Source organism: Musa acuminata, chromosome BXJ3-11, assembly GCF_036884655.1.
Source record: "Musa acuminata AAA Group cultivar baxijiao chromosome BXJ3-11, Cavendish_Baxijiao_AAA, whole genome shotgun sequence".
Classification (NCBI taxonomy): domain Eukaryota; kingdom Viridiplantae; phylum Streptophyta; class Magnoliopsida; order Zingiberales; family Musaceae; genus Musa; species Musa acuminata.
In genome coordinates this window covers 3788393-3804395 of record NC_088359.1, presented here as the reverse complement: position 1 = coordinate 3804395, position 16003 = coordinate 3788393, and the positions used below count along the sequence as shown (strand labels likewise).

Genomic DNA, 16003 nt, shown 5'->3' with positions numbered 1-16003 from the left:
TAGTGTCATGGACCAAGTAACCGAGGCTGAATTACCAAGAGAGATGGTGCCTTTTAATTTAACAGCATAATATTTTCCTTCAAACACAGTCTGATCAAAAGTCACAGTACAATCTCTGGATCATGACCACATTCATGCAATTATTTACATTTTCTGAAACTATACCCTGTACATAACATAAATTGTCCTAAAGCAATCTAAAATCGGACTGAGCAAACACCATATAAAATGACTGGAAAATAAAGAAACTTCAGGTTTTTTCCTGGTGCTCTTTATTTGGATTCAAACTAAAGTGAATGCCAATGAAAGCAACAAATTCTGAAAAATTTGGGCAGTTACTAGTAGTTTCTGCAATCATTTTTTCCTATTGTCTCGTATGCCGTTGGATTTGAAATCAGGCTTGGCATTTGTGTCATAGCCCGCCCTCTGTGATTCGATTTCTGTCTTCCAAGTTCTGTTATGTGGATGCCTTTGGTCCTGCAAAATTACCAAGAATTTGATGAATTCATATTGTAAAAGGTTTTCTTAGATCTGAAGTTTGTTTAATTCACAGGAAAATGGGTGCCTTGCCATGTACAAAGCAAAATAGAGTCAACGAGATCACAAATCTAAAATATAAGGTAAACGCCAATGGCTTGGTAATAATAACATACATCTAAGAAATATCAAATGCTGATACCATATTGGATATGACCTATTAGCAGGTAAAACCATCCTGTGTCAGTTAAATATGCAAGCTTTTATAATCAAAAGATGCATTCAAGAATAGTGGAATGTAGGAAACATGATCTTAGACCCAAAATAGAACTGCGAATTCAATTCGATCACACAAAATTTTCCAAACAAAACAAATTTATAAGTTATGACTACCGGAATTTAGCAACTTGTCTCAAGTGTCACATTTAAAAATCCCTGAAATGAATTATGTTTGGACTTGTCACTTATACTTTTCCAGTAGAACTTGCATTCTTTTCTGAAGCACAGGTAAGTAACAGCTCTGCAATTCAAGACTTCTTAACCAGCATGGTCAATGAACATAGAATTTGATGTTGCACACTGAATTAGAAGGCCATACTGCAAAGCGATAGTCTTTGGCTCAGCTCCAATATTTTAGGAGAGACAATCCAAAATGGTGGAAGATTGTCACAAACATTTTTATGCTTTTAGGAAGTTATAACCGTGATCCAGCAGGAACAGATGATGAAACAAACTTAGTTACTAAAAAAAAAAAGGCGCACAAAAACTGTGTACAATGAGAGGTGGATTCGGAGCTAGCATAGATGTTTCTTGAACTGAGTATTAATATGTCAATTCTCCATCTAAAGCAATATGGTAAACCTAGGTACTCGTAATCTTCTGCAAGATGTGGTCTGAAATTTTATGTTGGATTTCTTATCTCCTGGTATTTAAAGTCTAAATCAAGCCTACACAGATGGACAAGCTTTTGAAGACCATAAACCTATATGTGAGTTTAATTTCAGTCAAGACAACCATGTCCACAAATGTGTTGCAAAATCATTTGCATTCTTGATAACTCAAACCCTCCACTACTATTTATAATGTATAAGTTGCTTCTGGATATTGAACTAAGGAATTAAAAGGCAGACCTCAAGTGGTCTAGGGTTATCGGGTTCCAGCATCTGGACAACCCGGCCCATTGCCGGTCTCTTCTCTGAATCTGGATCAACACACCTCAATGCTATCAAAAGAGCCTTTTTAAGAGCTTTAGTTGATGGCCTGATCACAATCCTTGGATCTACTACTTCTTCCGATCGGCGGTTCCCAATCATCCATTTAAGCCATTCAACAAGATTTACCTGCAATCATGCAATGAAAAGGATTCTCAAGATAAGGAAACTTTTGAAAAGAAAATGCTGGATTTAGGTTACTATATTTTGCAAAAGAAGATCTCAGAAACTCAAGATTTTAGAATAATTCAAGATTTTAGAATCTTAAGATGACCAAGACCAAACTACCTTCTAGAAACTTCCTCTTAACATTTTATAAGAGAAGAATTGATAAATGGTTGAATTGATTCATAACACTAAGTTAATTTGGTTAACGTGTTCCTTCGATAAATGAGTATATCTCCACAGTTGACACCATCAAGGTTCGCCGTACCGTACCGTACCGGCGTTTCGACCCGCGCTCGGTACGGTACGGTACGGGTGTGCCGACCGGTATACCGAGGTGTACCGAGCGGTACACCCGGGTATGCCGAGCACTGTAGCAGTGCTACAGTGCTACAGTACTGCTACAGTACCGGAACGGTAAGAGGCGGTCCGCGTACCGAATGTCTGTCGGACCGGTACGTACCGCCCGTACCGGGCGGTACTGTTCGGTACGGCAAACCATGGACACCATACACTTTGGATAGAGAAAAGTAAGCTATAAAATTCTTTACTGTACTATGTAGTATGCACCTTAGTTTGTGCTTGATCGCAGAGAAAATATCACAGGAATCGTGAATCAGGTGTTTTTTTTACAGATCTAAAATAGGTTTGCTAAAGGAAAAGCAGGAAGCATCTAGACACATAAGTAAATGTAAATTCAAAGATATCAAAAGTACTTTTAAATGAAAACCAACAATTTCTGAGTGACTTATAAAGTTGGCAATGACAACCCAGGACAGGAGATAGCAATTGACATATATTAAAGCACCAAAAGTTTAAAGTTTTGGAGTTCTTATGCATGTAGGTAGCGGAAGCCTTTCACCAAAACTTAAGAGTTCAGGACTATGGGATGATCAGAATCACTCTTCTAGTTGTGTTTGTTCTGGTTGTGAACGAAATAAGTTTCTAGAACACAACAAGCTAGCCTTAACAATGTTTTGCAAAACATATTTTAAGGTCCTTTATAGATGACTATACTAGTACTAATACTATTTACATTAGAGCAAACTGGATCATTGTCTTCACTGCCAGTAATTTTGTACCTCTTCAGGAGGACGTCGATAGTCAACTGGATCCCTCCCAGTAATGACCTCCAAGAGAAGAACACCAAAGCTGTAGATGTCACTAGTTTCATTAAGCAATCCAGTATTTGCATATTCTGGTGCAACATACCTGCAAAATAAAAAGTAATAATAATGTCACTGGCTCACTTTCTTATTGCACTATGCCTTGGACTTAAATATGGAAATCAAACCAATTCAGCATATTAAAGTTGCAAATTTTGCAGCTAGAATATTTACCCAAAAGTACCCATCACTTGAGTAGTGATATGGCTTTTCCCAGCGCCCAACAGTTTTGCTAAACCGAAATCAGACACTTTAGCATTGAAATCTTCATCAACCAATATGTTACTGGACTTGATATCCCGATGCACCACCTTTGGCTCAACGGCCTCGTGTAAATAGGCCAGACTGTTAAAGTACACAGTTTTTTTATCAACCAACCATAATGTAAAACCTACTCTTAGGAGAGATCAAACTTTTATGTATGATGGACAAGTTAAACTCATACAAAGGCTAAAGATGTTAAATTAGAAAAGGAACGTGGATGTCCAAAGGTAATCATGAAATGTACAAGTTAGAAACACATGCATACAATAAGTTGATTTTCAGAATTGCATAATAATTATTGCCAAAAGACCTTAATAAACTAAAGTCCACAGACAACAAGATTACCCTTCAAGTTGAAGTTTGAAAATGGGTAAAATGAGAGAGAATGTTTCAGACGATCTACTTACGCTTTAGCTATTCCCAAAATAATCTTCATACGAGCATCCCAAGTAAGAGAACCCTTCTGTCCGATGGCCCCATGAAGCCACTGTTCAAGATTTCCATTATTGACATACTCGTAAACTAGCATCCTGATCATTTTCAGACAGCATAAATCAACTGGCTTAGAATTGTGTGGAATATACATGACATGTGAACAGAGTATCTGGACATTTATGTGATAAAGGTAAAAGGAACCATGTTTAGCTCATAAATGAGTAATATCAGAGGATTGTGCACCTTTGAGTGCCTTCCATACAGTACCCGAGGAGCCGAACCAAGTTCTTGTGACGAACATGACCGATGGCCTCAACTTCAACTCTGAACTCTTTCTCTGCTTGGCCTCTAGAAGCCATAGCACAAGATATATAAGAAAACAACTATCAGAATGACATCCTTAAAGGAAAAAACTTGTACAACGATCACACATATTAAGTGTATATGAACTCACAAATTGTTGAGGAGTCTCTTAATCGCTACATGAGTTCCATTGATCAACTGCCCACGATAAACAACACCATAACCGCCCTCCCCAAGAACATTATCCTTGGCAAACCAGTCGGTTGCAATTTCTAGGTCCCTCAAGGTGAACCAATGACCCCAACCTAGATGAGAGAATTGTGGCAGGCCAGACAACTGCGAAGGAGCAACAATAGGGTAACCAGAATGCTGTCTGTTTACATCAACCATCCCTGTACTTCCTACTTCAGTGTAGTTAGCGCTTCTATCTTTCTCAACATAATGCAACGAGCTGGTGTTACTATTTTTGTCACTTCTTTCCAATTTTCCCAAGTCCAAAACCTTACTTGATTCATTGTCACTGGAGCCGTCATAAGTTTCAAGAAGAACAGAGTCATCTTTTATAATTTTCTCAACCGGCACTTCCTTGATGTCTCTTGAAAATGCAGGTATCTGTGTGGTAGGAAGGTAGCCGAAAGCCCTTTTACTTCTTCTCCGGTTCTGAAAACAGACACACATCAATAGCAAGGATAGTGCGCATAACAAGAGAACACCAAAACTTATTCCAATTATCTCCCAGATTTTAAGACCAAAAGGACTGATCTTTTGAGATAGGTGTTCAGCAAGAGAAGTATTCGGTGATGACATATTTCTGATGGCACAGTTCCTACAAGAAAGAATGGAAAACATGAAACTAACTGAAGAAATTATGCCAAAGTTGAACATCACGTTTGTGGAAGGGAGGAGTTTAACAAATATGTAACTTTTGAACTAATGCCATAAAAGGACAAATAAAAATGTTAGTTAAAATTCAGTCCAAAAAAGACGGAGATTGTTGATAAAAAAGTTAAATACCAGAAGTCGGATTAGCATCAATTGCCCACGTAAAAGGAAAACAATGATAATAATGGTATATGCAAATCCTGGAAGAAAAACTGCACGACTAAGGAAGTTTCTGTTCTGACCAACAAGACCTTTTCATTCGCTTTTCTGTTTCATAACAGCATTACGATGGAAATATACCCAATGTAAAGCCAAATGCATCGAACTTTGGAACAACTCCACTAAATTCTCAAACCAAACTCGTTCAAAAAGAAAAGAACTCTTATGATAGTGTAACAAAAGGAGTGGCAAAATGGAAGATGAAACTTCGTGTGTGCCTAGGTTATCAAATTCTACTACAATTAGCAAACAAAAAAAAGCATGGCTGTCGAAGTAATCTAAACAAATAAAAGAGATGTCTTTTCTGAAAAATCGCTTCTTGCAACCCGATCATTCCAGACATCACCATTTTAATGCAACAAAAGAATCATGCAAACAACTTCACATGCTTTTCTCCTCAAATACTATTATCTCTTAGCACCAGCAGCACTGGTAGAATCCGACCATGAAAATTAATCCGACAGACACAAAGCTAACAACAAAGAAATCAAACTCAGCCACGGCAAGCAATCAAAAGAGAAACTTGCCACATCCTACCTCCAAAAATCTCACTTTTAGTGACCACCTTCGGTTGAGCCACACCCAGCGCCCTTCGCCTCATCTGCTCCCTCTTATACCTCCCCTGCTACAGCGCCAGAGCCAGACCGCACAAGACCGACGCCTGGCCCACCCGGCACGGGCGAAGCTACAAGTCCATTTCCTAGGGATGGGAGGGAGATCACACGGGGCTCGGTGGTTGGAAAGCGGGCTACTACGGTTAATTACGCCGCGATGGGGGGGTCCTCGTGCCGCAGCTGGGATAGAGGTATATGACGTGGTGTCGGCAGCAGCTGCTACTGCTGCTTCAATGGCGGAAGAGAAGCAGACGAGCAGTCCTCTCCGACCTAATCCCCTCGAATCGGACATCGAGTAATGGGGACGGAAGGATTCGTCGCGAACGGCAGGCAGAGGCATAAAAGAACATGTAATCCAAGTAGCAAAAGGGTATGGAAGACAGCCTCTCACGCACACATCATCACGTGTTTTTTATGTGACGTTTACGAAGGATATTCCTGTCGATTCGAATCTATCGGGAGCGGTCAAAGATGATCGATCGTGGGAGATCGACTACACGTACGGACGGTCACGATTCTTGTACTGTGCATGCGTACGTGTCTCATCACATTACGAAGGACCCACATCCGGCCGTGGGACCTCCCAAATACTCGCACGCTCATTCGTCGGGGCGGTCGGTGGTGTCCCGAGTCAAAGGCACGCGAGCGGCGCGAGCGCGTGCGTTGACCGGGGTGCCCCTGTCGCGGGACCCACTCGTTTGACCCAAGGTATCGAAGGGTTTAGCCACGTGCCTGGTCGTTGACCCCCACAACGTGAAGGCCATAACCTTACGTAAGTGAATTATAGGTTAGGGTCTTTCCTCGTTAGATTTTGAATTAGGATCGTGCATCGTATCGAGCGGGTCAAACGAATACAAAGAGGAATATACGTATGTATACGTATATACATACAATACAATGATAAATAACATCAAATCAATCTAAAGCGGTTTGGCGACGTGGAATGGCCCCATCGAAGGCTAAAATTATGGTGGATGCTGAGACCGGTTGCTTTACAAGATCCCGATAGATCTTGCTTCCCATCTCAAGACCAAATCTACGCTTCAAATGAAAACTAAAAGACGAATGGCAACAAAACATTCTATTCTGCAATGCAGATTTCATCATCTTGCAATTATGGCATGATCTTTATACAGTACGGCGTTGTTTGCCACCTAATCTACCCATCACAATCCAATACAGCTGTGATGGATGATATAAGCCACATAGGATTATGTCTCATTGCCCTTTTTTTCTTTTATTATTTTTATGAGTATGAACGATGAGATTACTCGAATCAAATTTACGAGGAACTCAAATAATAAATAGGATAAAATTCATGCGTGTGATGTCTAGTTTTTTCTTGACAAAAAAATATTTTAATCGAGTAATTGAAAATCCTAAAAAAAATATCCATTGTATATTTTTTTTGGTTTTTCAAATACTCATTTTTATATTTTAAATGCTGCCTCAAATTTCTAACACATGGAATTAGAATAAATCAAAAAATTCTTTAAGTTGGCCTAAAATGATTTGAATATAGGATCTCCTATCTGATATCATCTTGATTTTCTTGATCAATATGATTCTATCTAAAGGCTTAAATCTATAGTATATATGATTTTTTATATTCTTAATTATAGTAACTTCAAATCGATACTACAATAGCAAAGTCGAGTAAGTTATACGAATCTTTTGTCATTATCGAGATTTATAATTAGTCATATTATGATTTTTTAGATATCCATCTATATTTTATCATGAGATTATATAGATCTTTTTTCGCCGTTGAGATCTATAACGAGTCATACAATTAATTAGGTTAAAAATATTTATATCTTAATTTATAATTTCTATCAAAAAAATTTTATGTCTTTGTCTATTTTTATTTTTCATACCGCTAATAATAATCATTTTATCTTTTTCAATTATATTTATCTTTGTCCAGATTCTCGTTCATTCTGTCACGATATCTGATTATTAATATTATTTTCTTATATTTTTCTTGTAATTATCTTAAATTAATATTGACCAAAAAGTAAATCTAAATCACCTAAATTTCTATCGATCTAGAGTACTAAATCATTAATTATATTTGAATTAAATAAAATTCATAGTTTTTATATAAATAAATAATTAAGACGATATACAATCTTAATATAATTAATTCTTGAAAAAAAGCCTCTAAATTTATGATTTTTTACATACCATTCCGGTTTTGAAATGTTTTCAAATAACATTTTTTTATGATTTTTTACATACCATTATTTTATTTTTATCTTTTATCAGAACCATCTCTTTTTTTTATCTTTATCGAAAAAAAACGGCTAAAATCTCAGTATTTACTATCGATAATTAAGATTTTTACCAACCCAAATTATGGCATCGAACTCGAGTGAGTTCTGAGTACGGCAACGCGGCTTTCTGATATCAAAGATGGCCCAAAAATCCAGAGGAGATCTATCCAGCAGTGCTGCACGCATACAGAAAGAAGAAACCCGTCCTGTCCTTCTCTTCTTCCTCCTGCCGCTGACGGTCACTTTGTGCACTGCAAGGAACACGACGAGCACCTAAAATGGCCCCATCGCTCTTTGACATGATGTTTCATCCATCACCACCCTTCTGTCACCTCACCCCCTGACATTTTTCCGGCTTTGTTTAGTGGTCGCTGTGGGGAACAACCATTGCTCCCCAGCTTTGTTTGTCGCCTCCGTGCATGCATTCGTCCGGCTTATGCTTCTGTCATCATTCTCCGATGGAAATGGTTTGTAAATTTGTCTCGACCTTTATTTTTTTTTACGGTGAGGAAAAGATATATCATGTCGATCTCATACGGATAAATATCCATATTGAAGATAATGATTATCGAAGAATTTTTTGTATCTATTTTTACACCAAATAAATAACAAGTATATATATGTTACTATTAGGATTGCAACATCCATGGATTGGAAGACGTTGGAATCAATATAAATAGATTGATAATCTCCTTAAGATTGAGTTTTATCTTTAAAAGTTAATTTTTCTCTCTCTCGATGATTTTTTTATAAAAAACCATAATTCTATTGTTCTTATTATAATAATAAAATAAATTTATCAAAAAATAATAATAATAATAAATAAATAAATAATATCTAAGATCGATGATCGATGTGGAATGTTAGATTAGCTCGAGTTACGCAATGAGTCCCTCAATCCATCCTCGTATAATGTGCTTTCGATGTCTGATAAAATCATCCGATTTGTACTCAGGATCAATATGAGATGGGAGGTATTTAATGTGATCTTTCCAATGTCTAAATTAGGTTATAGTCGATTGTGATTTATTTACTAGTAGTTCAAAAGAATATTTCACATAATAAAGATATTATTTGAATATTTTCTGTTTGAGGATTAGTGATTGAGGATTGAGGATTCTATCGTCTCCTACTTAGGAGGCCACATGCCAAGTTGTGGAATGAAAGAGCAAAAGATACAAACACAAGGCAAATGGTTACATAGCGTAGGATGTGTTTAGAGGAAAATAAATTCACCTCCGATGGAAAATTCGCATCAGAAATTAATTATCAAAATAATAATAATAATAATAATAAAATAAAAAAATATCTAATATCGATGATCGACTTACGCAAGGAGTCCCTCAATCCGTCCCTGTATAATGTGCTTTCAATGTCTGATTAGATTAGCTCGACTTACGCAAGGAGTCCCTCAATCCGTTCCTGTATAATGTGTTTTCGATGTCTGATAAAATCATCCGATTTGTACTCGAGATCAATATGAGGTGAGAGGTATTTAATATGATATTTCCAATGTCTAAATTAGGTCATAGTAGATTACGATTTATTTGCTAGTAGTTCAAAAGAATATTTTGCATAATAAAGATATTATTTGAATATTTTCTATTTGAGAATGAGTGATTGAGGATCGAGGATTCTATCATCTCTACTTAGGATAAATATTCCTCATATCAATTATTATTTCTAATTAATTGATAATCATGACTGTTTGTATTGATCTCTATTCTATCAATCTTTTAGGTTATTGTAGGTTTGACGAATAGGTAGACTCAACAACATGACAAGCATGAGCTCAATCAGATAAGAGTTCCGACAATGTGGCGGCAGCTTACGTTGACGGTGGACTTTTGTCAAACCCAATGTTGACTACTGTCACTTATTGTCTCCGCACGTGCTCCACATGCGCTCACACATTTTGGTTTTTCGAATTAGTAGGCAAATTTACCGACCTAGCCCAAATGGGCTCGGGCCTTAATGGGCCCAAAAACCCAACACAAAGGCAGAGAGGAGCCCAATGTCGATGTCTTACCTCGGCGTTTGCATTTGGTACCGTCCTCGACAAGCCCTTTCAAAATTCCCTCTCTTTCTCTTTCTCTCTCTCTGCGACGTAGGGCTTCGGATTGCTCTCGCCATGGCTTCTCCAAGAGGTATCGATGGAAACCCTTACTAATTTTTGTCCAGATCTTTCCATGTCACCTCCTCAATCTCTTTCTCTCTAGGCGTCGGAAGCGATCTCTGGGCGGAGATCATGTCGCAAGAAGAAGAACCACAGCCTATCACTCAAATAGCTGTGGTTTATGGAAGAAGACGAAGAACAGTCGAGGATCCGAACGCTAAGGACGCAGCGACGTGAGCATGAAGCACACTACTTACCAGCATTTCTCACATTTTATATGTCTAAAAAAAATTCGATTTTTCCCATTTAAGCAATCGACCGAGCGGGGAGAACCGAGTGAGCCTTGGTCCCAGCAAGAGACCCAGCTGGAACCGGTCCCTTTCCACGAGGTATGCCAAAAACTTCTTCATTTCTCTTCTTTTTCTTGTCATTAATTTTATTCAACGTGTTCTGGACGGGTTAGAATGCTGCCTTTTGCTCTCGTCTATCATCGGGTTGAGGGTTCTAGTGGTTTCTGATATGAAAGTTGGTATCTTGGGTTTGGCAATTTTCTGTCTTCTTTTTTATTTGGATACTTGTATGACTTTTTCTCTGTATCTTTCCACTTAGGACGTTTCATTAATCTCTTTATGCTGTGCTTTTTTTCTTGTTTCACTGATGTTTATATCGATAGAGGAAGAGAAAGTATTGTTGTCGCAGCAGGGGTGAATTTTAGGCCTCGGCCCAAACAAAAAGGAGCACCCCAGAAAGGAAAGCAGGGTTCTAGAGCAGTATGATTTCTATCTGTGAACGAACTATACAAACAGTGCTATGGCGGATATCGATTATGTAATTGAGTATTTTGTTTTTACTTTGCTTTGTTCGCAGAAGAAAGCTGGACAGGAACCCCCAGATTTCACAAAGGAGAAGAACTACTTCCAAGAAGTCGACTCCTTTGAGCTGCTGGAAGAGAGCCCCTCGCCCAGGAATTTTGGCACTTGGGCTCTGGGTACAAAACACGACATCATTGTGCATGATTTGCCAGCCATTCTGGAGAGATGGAGAATCACAAAGCTTGCTTCCAGACATGGTTCCCAGCAGTTGTTTAAGATTATGGAAACACCATTAGTTCCTTCTGTGCATAGTAGCTGTAGTGCATCCGATGATTTGGCTGCAAAAACCCCTGAAAGGGTTTTGAGGACAAAGGCCCCATTGAACGTCACTTCACACAAAAAAATCCTTACCCCACAGTTTGATAATAGCATTGTCACTTCCTTTGATGAACTTCACATAGATGAAGAGGAGGTTGCAAATATTATGAGTGAAGATGTGGAAACCTCGAGGGAAGTTCTTGACTCTAATAAACCGGAAGAAGCTACCCAGATCGACCCATCAATCTCACAACGTGCATCATTGACCGGTGAATATCTGAGTACATTTGACCAACTCATGATGGTTTGCCGACAATCATCTCCGATCAGCCTAGGAGAAGTTTTCTCTAGATATTGGTTTGCTCTGTTACCTTCAACTCTATCAGGATTTTTTTTTTCTGTTCCAGAGATCATATTTACATGTATCAGTTGTCATACATGTTATCTTAATAGGTTAAGTGAAAATTACCGCATGCTTGACATTCTTCGATGCGTCCATCTTTTATGATCTGGGAAGTTTATATCACCACAGGAAGTAGGTCTGTTGGTTACTTGATTGTGCATTTCCATATAGACCTTATGAAAGTAATCCTACTAAAAACCTAGCTTGTTGTAACATAGGTAATCCATTATTATGTGATCATGTGTCTTGATCAGGAATTTGCTTAATACACAAAAGCCACAGTAAAAGGGACTTGGATTTACTTATTAATCACTGATGATGAAGATGTATTTAATTCTACCAATCTGAATTACGTTGCCTTGAATTCGTTCTTAATCATTGACGTTGAGAACAATTTGAAATGCTGGAAAGTCATTATCTAATGTTGATATTTGTTATCTCAGTGAGCTACGTTGTATTGTCAAGATTGGAGAAGGCACATACGGAGAGGCCTTCAAAGCTGGTGAGACTGTCTGCAAAGTAGTCCCTATTGATGGAGATCTGTTAGTGAATGGAGAAGTTCAAAAGGTTTGTAAATTTGTTGTTGATTATCTTGTCGGCTCAAATCTAATCACAAAGTTACTGGACTCTCCTTATCTGTTCAGAAATCTGAAGAAGTTCTTGAAGAAGTCATGCTTTCTCTGACATTGAATAATTTAAAGGGGACGCGAGGGGAAACTAACAAGGAAAATGCATGCACTGGATTCATCGAAACAAAAGAGTATTACTGCAAACTTATTTTGTTTGTACAGGGAAAAGTAGCACAGTTATTTTCTTTGAGCATGATTATTTTTTTACTTGCCAATTTCAGTGAATAATATGTCTTTTACTTACAGATTTATGTTTATATGCCAATTTTTAGTGTATATTCATGTTTTAGTAAAATGTTAATCTTATTTTCTCTCTTCAGCTTTTATGTTTGTCAAGGAGCCTATGATCCTGGCTTGATTAGTGCATGGGAAGATTGGGATGCAAGGCACAGTTCTGAAAATGATCATCCCAAGGAATTTACAGAGAAACAGGTTTCCTCTCAAAATTAAAAAAAAATCTATTTATAGATTATGGACAGTGGGGGAGTGTGGCAAGTTAGTATTGCTAGGGTTGTCTAATTTTTGGAGACAAACATAGATATATAGATACAAAGATTTAGATCTGTAGAATTGCATTAAAATACATTTGCATATATATATGGTGCCGCAACTAAGACCCTCTTAGTGATAACAATAACATTTTTTTCAGTGCTTTATAGTGTTTGTACTCGCTGATGGTGGCAAAGATCTTGAAAGCTTTGTGCTCTTAAACTATGATGAGGCTCGCAGTTTGTTGGTGCAAGTACGCCATTTATATTTCTCCCTGTTAATACATTGTTAAGCTGGAATATTACATAGATTTACTGCTTCCCACTGGATATTGTAGGTTACCATTGCATTGGCTGTGGCAGAAAGTGCCTGTGAATTTGAACACCGAGATTTGCACTGGTATCATTTGTTCATTTTTCAAGCAATCTGATCTAGGTTTACATGTTATTTGTGTTGGATCTGTTTTTGCTTGCAAACACAAGCTGTTTTTTGCAGGGGCAACATCCTTTTAAAGCGTAATAATGATCCTATGACAGATTTCACACTACAAGGAAAGAAAATGAGGGCTAAGACATTTGGGTTAACTATATCAATAATTGACTTTACTCTGTCTCGGATTAATACCGGTAAGTTCTGACTCAACAACTAAGTCCTCAAAAGTTTTCCTTTGAAGTGTTATATGCATATGTAAATTTGAGAAAGGATTAAATTAGTGCACCAGGCTCCTGTATATGTGGGGTTCAGAAAGGGATTGTGTAAGTAAATTTAAAAACTGCAAACACAGTGCACGATGCTCCCGCTTACATGGAGTTAGGGAAGAGTCCAGTGTGTGCAGTCAATTTGGGAAGGATTAGTACATTTGGCATTACCTCTGCAAACAGAGAGGTTTTTTCTGACTCAAAACACCAGTGACCTAGGCCCCAAGGAGCAACATGTGTGTAAGTAAATTGCATGTAATATTCGTGGTTAGAGTCAAGTTGTACTACAAGGAAACTGATCCTGGAAAATTCTTCCATCCATCGAACATTTAAGAAATCATGGAATGTGAGGACTGACAAGATTGTCCTAATGGAATTTTCTCCTGCCATCACATACTAAATTGTGTGGACCTTTTCTTGTCTTTGTGAAAGATTGAAAGAGTGTGATGTTTCTACCATCTTAACAGGTGAAGCTATATTATTTCTAGACTTATCTGCTGATCCTGGACTATTTGAGGGTCCAAAAGGAGATAAACAGGTTGGTAGCAAATGTCACATCCGTTTTTTCATAGTTTTTTTAATTGTTTAACCAATTTTTATGTGGTTACAGTTTGATACATACCGCAAAATGAAAGATTTAACTGATGACTGCTGGGAAGGAAGGTAAACTCATGTTCATAAACAATCAACTTGACTAAATGCATATTGTCAACTCGAAAAGTCAGAATTACCAAAAAGAAGAGTGAAACAAAAGACTTTCTATCTCCTGAAGTGGTATAAAAAATCACTTGTCATTAAATATTTGTCATTTCTGAATCCTTCTTGTCTCTTAAAAGAGGTCCTACCAAATTGAGGAGACTCTTTGAAGCTCAATTTATCACAATGAAATGGTGTTTTGTAAAAAATATACACCAATGGAATAAGCTAACCAATGGAATATCACAATGTTGTGTATTGAAGTTATGGTTTGCTTTTCCATCTAATGTTTATAACTCTATGCTCTTGTTGATCAATTATTGTGCAGTTTTCCAAAGACCAATGTCCTCTGGTTAATTTATCTTGTTGTTATCTTGTTAATGAAGAAATCCTTTGTAAGTTCTTTTTTTTTTATATTTTATTTCTCAGATTCTTCATAACATCTTGCAACTTCACATTCTGACTAATGAAATCCACAAATTTATGCTAATGGCACATTTTTCTTTCTCAGAAGCGAACAACAAAAGATGAGAGGGATCTTCGTTCCTTCAAAAAGCGTTTAAGCTCATATGACTCGGCTACAGCTTCACTTGCTGATTCTTTCTTCAGTGATATGTTGGTTGACCACTGTGTATGAGCTAACACAATTGATGAAGTTATAAGGGTATAAGAATATGTAGCAAGGTAACAAGTTATGTCGGTAATTTCCCTTAAATATATTGTTTTTCTTGTGCATCATAGTTTATCTGTAAATTTTTTTAAGATGAAATCACAAAACTCTTTGTCAACATGATAATATATTAGTATTTGAAAATCTAATATCCCGATTTAGTTCTACATTCGAAAAATGATATGACTTGTATTGACTTATGGTGGTTGTACTATTTTTAATATACACTTAAGTATTTTGGATCAATCATTTGGACTTAACAAAGTTAATAGGTCACTTGCCTCATCAAGTTGGATCATGATAAATGATATTAAAGTTGACCTTATGATATAATTTGGCATGACTTGTAGAAAGCCTGCAACTAGATAAATCTATATTTGGTTTCATGCAAGTGTTATTTTCTTTTGTTGAAGCTTGATTAATCTTGCTTTCTGTCCATTGACCTAAATATCTGCATATTTTTCTTTGCAGTCTGATTTCTGAAGTTTTGCTGCCCACTTTTTGGCTTCAACTGGTTTATTAGTTTGCCATCTTCCCGTTAAGATTATGAATTCAGATCCTGTTCAGGTGTTGTTTTCTCAGACTCAATGGATCATCATCCGCTGGGATTAGTGCTGGAAGCATACTTTTGTTGAACAGAAAGTAATATCCTGTCCTCAAGGATTTATTACCACTAATCAGAAGAAACTAATCTTACCACTTCCATATCTTCTGTCAGGTGTAAAAATTACCACTTCTTTGAAGCATTGTCCATTCACAAATATGTTTGTTTCACACAGATGTAATTTATATGACAATGGATTGTCATGGTCTAGAAATTTAAGAAACACTTTAAAATTTGAAGGGAAAAGAAGGAAAGCGTCCCAGAAGTTTTTGATTTTTTTGATAATTTTATAAATGTTTAAATTTTGATGAAAAAAAACTTAGTTGATTTAACTTGCTAATATAGAATCTTAGACAACTTATTCAGAGAGGACTCATTGTTGATTTGATGATACAAAGTCCTTAATTTATAAAGATAAGAAAGTGGTTAATTTTGGTTGTTGAAGAAATTGGTCAATTTTCTAAAACTAAGAAACAAAATTATGATGATTCAAAGTCATGAAATTCTTTTAAAGGGACTAAAGAAAGGTTAATAAGTCTGTGAAAAGAGGAACGTT

At 37.0% G+C, this 16003-nt stretch overlaps 2 protein-coding genes across 4 annotated transcripts; one reads left to right on the top strand and one right to left on the bottom strand.

The window, feature by feature from the left end:
* Positions 1-149: 149 nt before the first annotated feature.
* Positions 150-6080, bottom strand: LOC135652825 (probable receptor-like protein kinase At2g42960). 3 transcript variants are annotated; one of them, XM_065174095.1, is made up of 8 exons: positions 5660-6080; positions 4173-4847; positions 3962-4066; positions 3691-3813; positions 3194-3364; positions 2936-3065; positions 1608-1817; positions 150-477 (listed from the first exon to the last, which is right to left on the bottom strand). In XM_065174095.1, exons 2-8 carry the CDS (start codon positions 4826-4828, stop codon positions 355-357), a joined length of 1518 nt encoding a protein of 505 aa, XP_065030167.1. In that variant the 5' UTR covers positions 4829-4847; positions 5660-6080; the 3' UTR covers positions 150-354. The 3 variants fall into 3 exon arrangements, with proteins under 3 accessions (XP_065030167.1, XP_065030168.1, XP_065030169.1); XM_065174096.1 differs by having other exon boundaries at positions 5675-5804; XM_065174097.1 differs by lacking the exon at positions 3691-3813 and having other exon boundaries at positions 5660-5799.
* A 4009-nt stretch (positions 6081-10089) lies between these two features.
* LOC135652340 (serine/threonine-protein kinase haspin homolog) lies at positions 10090-15450 on the top strand. The gene is made up of 16 exons (XM_065173184.1): positions 10090-10159; positions 10232-10361; positions 10440-10517; positions 10802-10898; positions 10996-11615; positions 12105-12228; positions 12306-12421; positions 12611-12722; positions 12940-13032; positions 13117-13178; positions 13275-13405; positions 13945-14015; positions 14088-14140; positions 14502-14568; positions 14685-14857; positions 15315-15450. The coding sequence occupies exons 1-15, from the start codon at positions 10144-10146 to the stop codon at positions 14808-14810; spliced, it is 1896 nt and encodes a 631-aa protein (XP_065029256.1). The 5' UTR covers positions 10090-10143; the 3' UTR covers positions 14811-14857; positions 15315-15450.
* The last annotated feature ends 553 nt before the right edge of the window (positions 15451-16003 follow it).

Bases quoted from the DNA above. Each gene is read 5' to 3' on its own strand.
- LOC135652340 (XM_065173184.1), top strand. The intron at 10,362-10,439 runs GTGAGCATGAAG...TTCCCATTTAAG, and splicing joins AACGCTAAGGACGCAGCGAC to CAATCGACCGAGCGGGGAGA. The intron at 14,141-14,501 runs GTAAACTCATGT...ATTATTGTGCAG, and splicing joins GATGACTGCTGGGAAGGAAG to TTTTCCAAAGACCAATGTCC.
- LOC135652825 (XM_065174095.1), bottom strand. From the start codon at position 4,828: ATGTCATCACCGAATACTTCTCTTGCTGAACACCTATCTCAAAAGATC. The intron at 3,066-3,193 runs GTAAATATTCTA...TTTATTTTGCAG, and splicing joins CAAGTGATGGGTACTTTTGG to GTATGTTGCACCAGAATATG. The intron at 478-1,607 runs GTCTGCCTTTTA...GTAATTTTGCAG, and splicing joins ATAACCCTAGACCACTTGAG to GACCAAAGGCATCCACATAA.